This window comes from Acipenser ruthenus, chromosome 7 (genome assembly GCF_902713425.1).
Source record: "Acipenser ruthenus chromosome 7, fAciRut3.2 maternal haplotype, whole genome shotgun sequence".
Taxonomy (NCBI): domain Eukaryota; kingdom Metazoa; phylum Chordata; class Actinopteri; order Acipenseriformes; family Acipenseridae; genus Acipenser; species Acipenser ruthenus.
This window is the reverse complement of record NC_081195.1, coordinates 57,039,599-57,051,676: the sequence shown is the minus strand read 5'-3', so window position 1 is coordinate 57,051,676 and position 12,078 is coordinate 57,039,599. Positions and strand designations below refer to the sequence as shown.

Below are 12,078 nucleotides of genomic sequence, written 5' to 3'. Positions count from 1 at the left end.
TCCTGCTTCTGGTCTGACACCACCCACTCCGGCCGTCTTTGTGACAGTCTGTTACCCAGCTGTATGTACAGGTGCACTTCACTTATAATGGGTCCTGCCAAACAACATGGGTTTTAATGGTGGATTTGGTTCAAAGGGATTACTTTATAACATATATACCGTTTAATACATAAAGTTTCCCTGTTCCACAGGCAGGTCTTTTGCATTTAATATGTACAGTTTAATACGTAAATTACCGTTTAATACGTACAGTTTTCCTGTTCCACAGGTAGATATTTTGCGCAAATAAGGTGCATCCGGGACAGTAAATGACAGTCATGGCGGCATTTGTGACGTCAGGCAGGAAAACAGTTACTGTTTCCTTTTATTGTTCTTTGTTTTTGTTGGCACAGCCGTTGTACAATTTAAATGTGTAACGTATACAATTTTAATTACATTTAGCGAAAATATAAATTCGTAAAAAGGGTACTACTTATTACATTGTATGGCCCACGGGGACATGTTTTGACTTTTGTACAAATAGTAAACTTCCATTATTTGGCAGTTAAGCTTTCTTGTTTATATTTAGGTACTTATATTTGCAGTTACATACAGCATTTCAAATTGTGTTTACTACATCGTTTATAAAGAAATGATTTCCATTGTCCCTTGGAGTCCGTTATAAGCGGAGTGCATCTGTATAACATAATTAATGCAAATAATGTTGAGTTTTTTTTACTTACCCTCCTAAATGCATGCAAATTCAGACTGAAACTGAAGACAGTCTGATACATCGAAAAAAAATATCACACTTGGGCATTGTTAGTCAAGTTTGTGAGATTTGATTTAGAAGTGTTCCGATATATATTTGAATTTGCACATTCCTTCAATCGTGTTGTACTAGGAGGCTTGTGTATGATACTTAGACTTGTAAACAAAAGGTTTAAACAAATATTTAAACTGCAGCCTTTCTAAAGATACAGCAGCTGCTAGCCAGAACCCATTTCAACATTGCCACATTCTGCACCAGCTGAAGTAGACTGTGCTGAGTTAATAGCGGTACTGAATTATAGTAAAGCCAAGACAAAACAGATAACTGTGTCAACATTAAGAACTTAGTAAGGCTGCACAGGTGTTAAAATGCTATTTTTGTTTTTGTCCTTATATGCGATCTAGAGACAGATGTTCCAAGATGGTATTGTCAAACAAAAAAGGACCTTAACTTTTCACAGTAATCTTTTTCTTTAATCAACTCTTCTTGACTTCGCCAAGAAAATTGAATTGCAGTGTTGTTGCTTTCGGTCCTCTTTGTCTATCTGGTACTCCTATGGTAGAATTAATTATGAATCTGTGGGAATTATTCTGTCTAACTAGAAAATGTACTAGGAAAAGGTGTACTGTGCGATGAAGATACAAAGGTGAGTTTATCAACGCTGAGTTATAACCATTGCATCCTTTATTGCATACAATTGGTTTGTTCTGTTTTTTTCATGAATTAATCATTCTATTTCCCCTTTTTATTATGAACCCAGGTTCTCATTGATTTGTCCAACACCTCCCACCTCGACAATGCTCATAGGTGGTACCCTCTAAAGGAACAAAGTGACAGCATCGAACAGGGAAGATCTCATTCCGGACAGAGCAGCCAGCAGTCACCAAAGCCATCTGTGAGCAAAAGCAGAAGCCATGGAATTTTCCCAGATCCATCCAAAGGTAAGGGATATTGTGTTAATAATAAATTCACCTTCACACAGATATTTACATTAGGATGTTATGTTCTGGAATATTGCTCCACAATTATTCTAGAAATACATTTTTGAAAAAAAGCCAATTTAAAAAATATTTCCAAAAAACACATTTGCAAAAACATGGGTCACAAGTCATTAAACAATCATGTAAACACTGACATGGTTTTAAATTGTTGTACACAGGATATAATGTTATGTCGTTTTTTGGTGTGTGTGCTGGTGGTGGTAGATGCTTGTTATAAACAAGTTACAGAATGAGGAAAAGAAAAAAAACAGCTTGACTTAAAAGGATGCTTTCTTTATATGATCTATAACTACATTGTACTAATATTATCTGTTTAATATCATATTACACCTGCAAAAGAAAAAGACCCCTCGAGTGTGGGAATTAGTGTTGCGTTGAGCAGTAAAGCCTGTGGAACACTGGTATTACACATCCAGCCGTTGTGTTATTCTTGTAGACATGCAGGTGCCCACCATTGAGAAATCTCACAGCAGCCCTGGCAGCTCCAAGTCCTCCTCAGAAGGACATTTACGCTCTCACGGACCATCCCGCAGTCAAAGCAAAACCAGTGTCACTCAGACCCATCTTGAAGATGCAGGGGCTGCCATTGCAGCGGCCGAAGCTGCCGTCCAGCAACTCCGTCTTCAACCAAGTAAACGACGCAAATAACTTCCTCAGCATGGCAGCTTAACTCTTATCTGTTGCTACCTTTTTTCTTTGTTCTTTTCCTTTTCCCTTCTTCCTTTGTTCTGCCTTTTTAAATTGTTTTAAACACGGTCAGACTTCTTTGTGTAGTTAGAATACTCCACTGAGTCCACCTTGTATAAAATGTTACTCTTTTTATTTAAGAAAAGGAGAGTGAAACTGGCTGTTTGAACTATACAACTATAACTTCAGTTTAAGTGGAATGTTTTTTTTTTATTTTTTACATCATCTCTCAATGAACCCATTAAAAAAGTGAATTAAATAGAAACACATTTAAAGAGTAGAGCCACTTGAACCTCTAGAAAGTAAAAATAAAATAAAAATACTACAAACATTTTCCTGTAACTTGAGATTCAGTAATTCGCAACAGACACACAGTTTTGGTTTTATAAATGACTGTGACTTAAGACACATTATATTAATGGTGAAAGGCAAAACTGTATTTTGTTTATCCCTGAGTGTCATGGAACCAGGCATAGTGTACATGTATAACAACCTGTATGATGTGATGTTCCTTCTGCCAAAGATGGTTTGCAATCAAAAATATTTGAGATGCACAGTGCTACCTACATAGGTCATACACTTACAAAATTGAAGTGGATTGCAATTTGGAATTGAAAAAACAGAAATTAGTGTATATCTTATTGTTATATTGTATTTTGTACAGCCATGGTACAGACAGAAATATATAATAAGCATAGGTTTACTGTACTTTATAGTCAAATTGACCAAGCTACGTATTTACATTGAAGTCCTGCGTATTTAACAAAGCAAATGGAAAAAATAAAAAGACTTGGATTTCTTTTTCCTCCAACCCTGGCACCTGATTTCGATCTAACTATGTAATGCATGGCCTTTTGTTTCTAAACAATCAACCCTTGCCTTTGCCTCCCCGTTCCCTAGTTTAGAAACCAAGCCTGCTATTATATTAAAATACAATATAAAATAATGACATAACATAATATAAACATACAGTAGTATAGCCCCACACCAAAGAGACAGAGCTCCCTAGTATCTCTTCCACAAACACCATGCTTGGGTGCACGTAGCCCCTAAATCAGAAAGTAATGTACAGTATGTATGTATGTCTGAAACAGCCAGTTTTGAAAAACTCGACCCTTTTAATGCTGTGCATGTGATGTCTTTTTTGAAACACTACTGACCTAAATACAGACCAAATACAGAAACACTTTTGTTTGCATGAATAACACTTAAGCTGGTTCCATGTGAGGATACATACTCTGGGTTTCCATTTCACCCACACTTGCCGCAGCAGTTCATAAAAGCGGTCTGGCAAGTCATGCCAAGAAGCAGCACAGACACAGCATAGCGGGAGTCCTCCCAATTCAAAGAACTCAATCTGACAATCTGCCTTCACCAGCCAATGAGAGCAAAGATACAAGTCAGCTTGCCATCAGGAAAGTGATGTCTGAAGGATCGCCCAAGTCTGAAGGAGGTGAGAATATGCACATCGAATCTCATTGAAAGAGTTAAAAATACAATCAATATACAGGTGCACTCCACTTATAATGGACTCCAGTGGGACAATGGAAAGCAATATTGTAGGGACTCGGGGTATTGCTGAGGGCGCTGCACCCTGAAGGGACACTTTATGTTGTTTGTCTGTTTGTCTTTGAGCAGGTGCATGTATTGTTCAGACAGAGACCATGTCGGGGAGGATTAGGTTAGGAAGGCAAGGAAATGTGTATGTGGGGGGGGGGGCAGTCAGGGAGAGTGATGTGCTGTAGTGATTGGAGGAGAGCTAGTTGGGGGGGGTGCCAGCTTGGTGGTATAAGAACAGGAGCTACGTCAATATGAGGGTGAGTTGTGAGTGACAGTGGTGAGCGAGATTAAGAGACAAAGTGAAAGTGAGTGACAATCTGCGAAAAGCTGCAAGAACGAAACCTGCAGGAGTCAGTCAGAGAGAGAGCCAGTAAAGGCTGTGAGCATGACAGAGAAGGAGTGACTGAACTAGCAGAGGTAGCAGAGGCATAGAGTGGAGGATTGGATAGCCAGAGGTTGTTGTTTTGGCGTGGTCTCAGCCCATAGAGACCGAGAGTAGGGTAGAGAATAAAAAGCGGATATCCTGTTTGCACCTGCAATCCCTGTGTCTGTCCATTTATTCTGTTAAAAACAAGAGAGACCCCGTGTCGCCACAATACTTTATAAACAAAGTGCGTAGTAAAGACAGTTCAAAATGCTGTATGTAACTGCGAACATGAGTACCTTCAATAGAAACAATACAAGAAAGCGTAACTGCCAGGTTAAGAACAGGAGTTTATTATTTGTACAAAACACACCCCTGTGGGGCATACAATGTAATAAGTAGTACCATTTTACAAATTTATAGTTTCACTAAATGTAATTAAAATTGCATACGTTATACATTTAAATTGTACAACGGCTGTGCCAACAAAAACATAGAACAATAAAAGTAAACAGTAACTGTTTTCCTGCCTGACGTCACAAATGCCGCCATGACTGTCATTTACTGTCCCGGATGTACCTTATTTGCGCAAAATATCTACCTGTGGAACAGGAAAACTGTACGTATTAAACAGTACTCTATGTATAATTAAACTGTACGTATTAAATGCAAAAGACCTGCCTGTGGAACAGGAAAACGGTACGTATTAAACGGTATATACGTTATAAACTAGTCAGTTTTAACCAGAGTAATTCCCCATTAAAACCCATGTTGTTTGGCAGGGACATGCCTCCTCAATACGTTGTAAACCGTTCTAACAGGATCCGTTATAAGTGGAGTGCACCTGTAATGTGTTTCCTAAATAATTCATAGAGAATGTGCTTAGAATATGTCATCGCACAGTTTACTAATACCACACAAAAATGTTCTTTTACTGACTACATTAGTGTTACTGTGTGTCTTTGTGTATTTCTTTAAACATACGTATTAAAGAATATATATGTTTTATGTGTATAAATGTGTGCTTCCATTCAGCCTTATGGTATTTTCATACAGCATAACAAATTAACTCACAACTTTCATTTTATGGTTATCAGTTAAACATTCTGACAGCATATTGGAAACTGCTTATACAGTAGCCGTCTTCCTAGAAACCCCACCCTAAATGAATTATTACTTGTTAAAAGGTTACTTAGCAAGCCATACATTTTATATCACAGTACATAATTCTTTACTAACATTGTAACAGTGCAGAGAATTGTATCGAACAATGCCACACAGTGAAATAGCCTTAACTTAATCAGATTCATTTTTGAATATTTTTTTTTTTTACTATTTTTGGTTAACTATCACTAATTAAGACCATCTAACCCTCGATGAATAGACAGTAAAACCTGTAACGTATGCAAATGAGATTACCCAAAATTAACATACGTTAATAATTTAAACATCTCAGTAAGCTGTGTGAAAGACAGTTAAGAACTGTTTCCATCACCTCCCTGTGGCAATTATTTGCCATCTTAAGTCATTTAGCGGTAGGTGTACTAAGATGGGCCAGTCGCAGCACAAACATACCGCAATTTGAATTTTTGTTGCGACACTTAGCAAAGTATACATTTTGTCGTATGTACTAAGAGAAAATATGTTAATGAAAAGAGCCGCAATATACTCATTTAAATATTTGTTTTGTCTTCTTAGCAAGACCTCTAGCATTGCGAGAGTCGTGCGACATTGTTCAAATAAATAGCGGGAGCTGAGTTGTGGTTTGCTGCAGCAGAGGGTGCCCGAAGGACAACATATATACATCCAAGAATCAAAACAACGTTGTTTTTGTTAGGAGGTGTAGGGTTTAAAAAAATACAATAAAATCGCACACACATACATTTATAGTGCACAATGTATTTTAAATGTATAAATCATTGCACTGAAATAACACTGATGTGTTTTGGGTACACTACACATTACATTATGAACAAAAATATAAATCTGTACAGTAGGCCTATACAAATTAACATCAATCACACTTTCTTTTTACTTTAGCCTGTAGGCTACCAGTATGGTAACACAAAATAAATCATGCTGCTGCACTGTATACATTGGTGTACAATGCAAATAAAAGATTATTTTAAATTGAAACTAGATGATTTAAACATATTTATTTATTTATTTATTTATTTATTATTAACTTAGCAGCCTAGACAATTAACACAGAATAGACCATGGTGCTGCACTGACAAGTTATGATACTTACAGGAGGACAGTCAATTCTCATTATGAATTTCAAGGGACTAGCAACAAATTTTGCATACCAGTAATTCATATTATTATTAGTAGCCTATAAGCCAATGTATACTGTTCATTTTTATTTAAGTTAGTCAGGGTTGCAGTGCTACCTGCAAACTACCTGCACATTAATTGTTTCCTATTCTTATACAGATGTTCATAAGAACATAAGAAAGTTTACAAACGAGAGGAGGCCATTTGTCTCATCTTGCTCGTTTGGTTGTTATTAGCTTATTGATCCCAGTATATTATCAAGCAGCTTCTTGAAGGATCCCAGGGAGTCAGATTCAACAACATTACTGGGGAGTTGGTTCCAGACCCTCACAATTCTCTGTGTAAAAAAGTGCCTCCTATTTTCTGTTCTGAATGCCCCTTTATCTAATCTCCACTTGTGACCCCTGGTCCTTGTTTCTTTCTTCAGGTCGAAAAAATCCCCTGGGTCGACATTGTCAATACCTTTTAGAATTTTGAATGCTTGAATCAGATCACCGCGTAGTCTTCTTTGTTCAAGATTCAATTATTTCAGCCTGTCTGCATATGACATGCCTTTTAAACCCAGAATAATTCTGGTCGCTTTTCTTTGCACTCTTTCTAGAGCAGCAATATACTTTTTGTAGCGAGGTGACCAGAACTGAACACAATATTCTAGATGAGGTCTTACTAATGCATTGTAGTTGCATTGTAGTTTTAACATTACTTCCCTTGATTTAAATTCAATACTTTTCACTATATATCCGAGCATTTTGTTGGCCTTTTTTATAGCTTCCCCACATGATGAAGACATTTCTGAGTCAACATAAACTCCTAGATCTTTTTCATAGATTCCATCTTCATTTCAGTAATTGTCAAAAGCTTTCTGGAAATCTAAATAAACCATGTCCTATGCTTTGCAATTATCCACTGTCGATGTTGCATCCTCAAAAAAATCAAGCAGGTTAGTTAGACACGATCTCCCTTTCCTAAAACCATACTGACTGTCTCCCAGCATACTGGATCTTATTATAGATTCCATAAATGTACATATAATAGAAGTCAGGTTTATTGGTCTGTAGTTACCTGGTTCAGTTTTGTCTCCCTTTTTGTGGATTGGTATTGCATTTGCAGTTCTCCAGTCTGTCGGTACAACCCCTGTGTCAAGAGACTGTTGCATGATCTTGGTTAGCGGTTTGTAAATAACTTCTTTCATTTCTTTGAGTACTTTTGGGAAGATCTCATCCGGCCCAGGGGAATTGTTTATTTTAAGAGCTCCAAGTCCCTTTAACACTTCTGCCTCTGTTATGCTAAAGTTATTTAAAACTGGATAGGAACAGGTCGACATGTGGGGCAAGCTGTCCGTAACCTGGAGGGGTTAGCAGCACATGTGTGCAGTCTATTGCTCCCAACATTTTGGGGAAACCAGAAATGTCATAGAAATTTGTTTTCAAGGCTTGTAAGTACACCCTCATTTAGGGAAAAATAGGTATTTGGCTGTTTCTCAAAAATGCATTGAGCACAACTGGCAACGTACGAGAAAAAACAGACTGGGAAATGCCAGCAACAATTGCTCTGTTTATAACATGCTTTCAAAAGTTCTTAACAAATTGATACAATTGTAAGTGTCGTAAATGCCTGCAGCTTTCGTACATCTCATTATAATATTTGAGAACACTCATTTGCAGTATCTCTGCCCACCTTTTTGCAAATTTATTCACGAATATCCATAATTAAATATTAATCTACGCTTGAACAGCCAACAGAAACTGCTGCTGCAAAGCATTCCCTAAAAAGTTGCAAATAGCATTGCGCTTATTTGGTACATTTCACCCAAGACTTCCGACTCGTTTGCAACTGGTTTGCGACTATTGCACCTACCCCGTAAAATCATATTGAAGCATTCTGAACTGTTCTGTTTTACTGTTTATGGACATGAGCGTAACTGTGTGCTTGAGTGAGTATGGTTGTGCATGCAGGATGTAACATGCTCATAGACATGCTTGTATGTCTATGTAAGCATCTCTGATTATATGTGCATTCTGTATTTAGTGATGATGCAGACAGACTCGGGTGAATAAACATCATTAGACAAGTGCTGTTTTTCATCTGCCAAGAAAATAAAAAAATGACTGATTGGTACAGCATGGAATTTCTTGGCAAATGTAAAACAGATTTCCATTTGACTAGTTTCTGCCGATATGCATATTCCTTTAGTAGCAACAAGCAGGCTAATTGCTTTTTCACCTAAAACAGATCTTTGCCCGTACAGAATATACTCTGTATTATTGGTGTCGTGTTACTTTAGATTTATTTTTACAGCATTTTTTTTTTAAACTCCAGACCTCTGGGCCCACAGATCAAGCTTTTTAAATTAGGTTGAAAGGATTTGTGTCAGTGTCAGTGCCAGTGCAAATACTGACAACTTTCAGCATATTAAATATCGAAAGGGTGGAATGTAAAATATCCCCTGATGTCGATTGGATTGAAAGCAAAAAATACTGTGCACCAGAATTTCATTTTTCAATGGCAAACAGATTGAAAAGCCATAGATTGAAATCCCTTACTTTAAAATTCTGTTCCCTCTTTGTACAGCAAGGTCCAGCCACAGAGCCACTGACTCATCTGTCTCGACTGCCTCATCCATCAGCAGCTTTGGCAGTGGATACAGTGTAGACAGCGAAGGCAGCGCCACGGCAGGGGAAAACAACATCTTGTCTGCTCCACGAATGTAAGTACTGTTGTTTATTTCATCCTTGCATTGTTAAGTTCACTTGGGCTAACCAAACGTGTTAACTGCTCTAGCATTCAATATTGTAGTACTGTAGGTTAGAACTGAAGCAATGGCTTCCCCAGTCCCACCTTGTAAAAGTTCTATCACAGAGAAGGCAGGGTGAGTATTGCGATCATGAGCTTGCCTAATAATTGGACACTACAATTTTAGGGGGGGAAAAAAAGAATTAAGCCAAAAGTAAATCTGCTTAGTTTGTTCTTTATCAGTCTGAATGAGTAGGGTTTTGAAACCACAATGCCATGGCTCCCACTGCTCAGCTATACACCTACTGTAAGTCACACTTTATATGAAGTTGCATGACAACGTTTGCAACTTTACAAGCATACCAAGACACCTGCCTGGATATTACCACCTGACAGGCTTGTGGTAAGGCACACTCATTTATTCAAGACTTGCTTGAATAATATGTATTTTAAAAGAGGGAAAAATTAAGTTAATGTTGTGTTAGTAAGAAAAAAAGGTAGCAGCATCTAAATGAGTTAGTTACAGCTGCTCTTTAGAAGCAGATTGACACTTCTAAATAAATACAGCGTTGCCAGTGGGTTTAAATGCTATGCATCCTGTTAAATACAGCCATGCTCGTACAAACAAAACTGGGTTATGTGTAAAGAAGATGATTATTATTATTATGAACTCAGCAATTATCCCGGGTTTAAAAGGCATGCCGTATGCAGACAGGCTAAAGGAATTGAATCTATTCAGTCTTGAACAAAGAAGACTACGCAGCGATCTGATTCAAACATTCAGAATCCTAAAAGGTATAGACAATGTCGACCCAGGGGACTTTTTTGACCTGAAAAAAGAAACAAGGACCAGGGGTCACAAATGGAGATTAGATAAAGGGGCATTCAGAACAGAAAATAGGAGGCACTTTTTTACACAGAGAATTGTGAGGGTCTGGAACCAACTCCCCAGTAATGTTGTTGAAGCTGACACCCTGGGATCCTTCAAGAAGCTGCTTGATAATATTCTGGGATCAATAAGCTACTAACAACCAAACAAGCAAGATGGGCTGAATGGCCTCCTCTCGTTTGTAAACTTTCTTATGTTCTTATGTTCTTAATTCCAACACGCTATTTCTTTGGTAGGCATCCTACATGGCAAACACATTTAAAAACAGAAAATGTCACCTGTTTTTAAGATGGGAAAGATACGTTTTCCTTACATTTTTCTTAGTCCTTATATCCTTATATTAAACAATTAGTTAAAGAATAGCAAATAAAAAATACTGCATACCTGTTGGTTAATAAACTACTCAGATGCATAGTCAAACTGTCTATACAGTTTGCCTCAATCTTTAAATCTCAAATTAAAAAGCTTAACATTTTACAGGAAACACCTTTATAACTTACCCACTGCATGGGCCACAACTACTTTAAAAATTCCCTGACAAGCTTTGTGTGACACACATCCCCTCTCCTTTAAATTGAGTGCATATCTTATGTCGGTCATTATCTTCTACTGTTCATTTTATACTCAAATCAATACTCTTCATTATTGAAAGCTAACTGTGCAGGAGGCTAACTGGAATCACTGGAATCGCCCATCGGCATAATTAGATTCCAGACAGTGAAAAGCCTGAATCACAGCACATACTAGTTTTTGAAAAGTCTGTTTCTACCCTGTTGATTTTTGAACACCGCCTCCACTCCACCTCCATGAAACAGGCTGTTAAGAAGTGTCTCCAGGCACTAAAATATGTCCATATTTCTCCCACATTTTTCTACTGTAACACATTTTCACTTTATAAAGTGACAGTTTATATGAACAAAATGTGAATTGTGAATTGATGGTCAACATGATGTATCTCTTTGAAGAAACAATTTATTTATTTATTTATTTATTTATTTATTTATTTATTTATTTATTTATTGCATTGCAGAAAGTTTAAATCTCATCTCAGACTCCACAACTAAACTCTTTATTGTGCTGTTTTCCAAAGGGGAAAGACTATTCCAAATGGTGCTGAGAAGCAACAAGGACTGGGCCTATCAGAAACAGAAGGTACGGAAAAGATTACAATCCTATTTATATATTTAGATACAACTACAGTGATTTTAGGCAGTTTTCTTTAATGCATTAAAAACAATTGTGCTTTTGTGGGGTTTTTTTTCTTCAAATTGATTGCGTACATTAAAACAAACTAGATACTTTTATGTTAATTTATCAGCTGAAAAATGCATAAAAGAAGGCAGGCCTGTGTAAGGATTCTAGAAAATATTCTGATTTCCTAATACACCATTTCAAGTTTTATACATTGTAATACATTTTTATTTTACCGTTATGTGTTTTTACGTAGGTAGATGATCATTTTGTTAGAAAGGTTTTTGAAATATGGATGGTTATTTCCCCTCAATTCCCATGAGAAGATTCCAAAAATAAAATGCAAGGGTCCTGGTCATCACTACACATCTAGCTTTCGTCTCAGACATGAAAAAACAGAAACCAATCCAAGATAAAGCTGAGATTGAAAAAAGTTTGACTTTCTTTTTTTGTGTGGTTTAGATAAAGATTAGCAAACAAATGGTTTGTGATATACTTGTTCTATTTATTGTATAGCTATACCATCAAGTTATGAGTTGTGTGCTTCAGTGATCTTTATCATTTTGATTCCACAGGGAAGAACAAAACATGTTATATCTCTACTGTAACTTGCTCAGAGAGGCTT

General features: G+C 37.0%; 1 protein-coding gene across 7 annotated transcripts in view; it reads left to right on the top strand.

Moving 5' to 3' along the window:
- The window catches only part of LOC117414616 (protein piccolo), a 111,543-nt gene that overhangs the window by 86,847 nt on the left and 12,618 nt on the right, over positions 1-12,078 (top strand). For 4 of the 7 annotated variants that reach the window (XM_059027361.1, XM_059027359.1, XM_059027363.1 and 1 more), the window contains 5 exons: positions 1,512-1,692; positions 2,189-2,383; positions 3,713-3,892; positions 9,212-9,347; positions 11,353-11,414. In XM_059027361.1, the coding sequence (XP_058883344.1) occupies positions 1,512-1,692; positions 2,189-2,383; positions 3,713-3,892; positions 9,212-9,347; positions 11,353-11,414 (754 nt within the window). The remainder of the gene's footprint in view (positions 1-1,511; positions 1,693-2,188; positions 2,384-3,712; positions 3,893-9,211; positions 9,348-11,352; positions 11,415-12,078) is intronic. The other 3 variants (XM_059027362.1, XM_059027364.1, XM_059027365.1) reach the window with 3 other exon arrangements.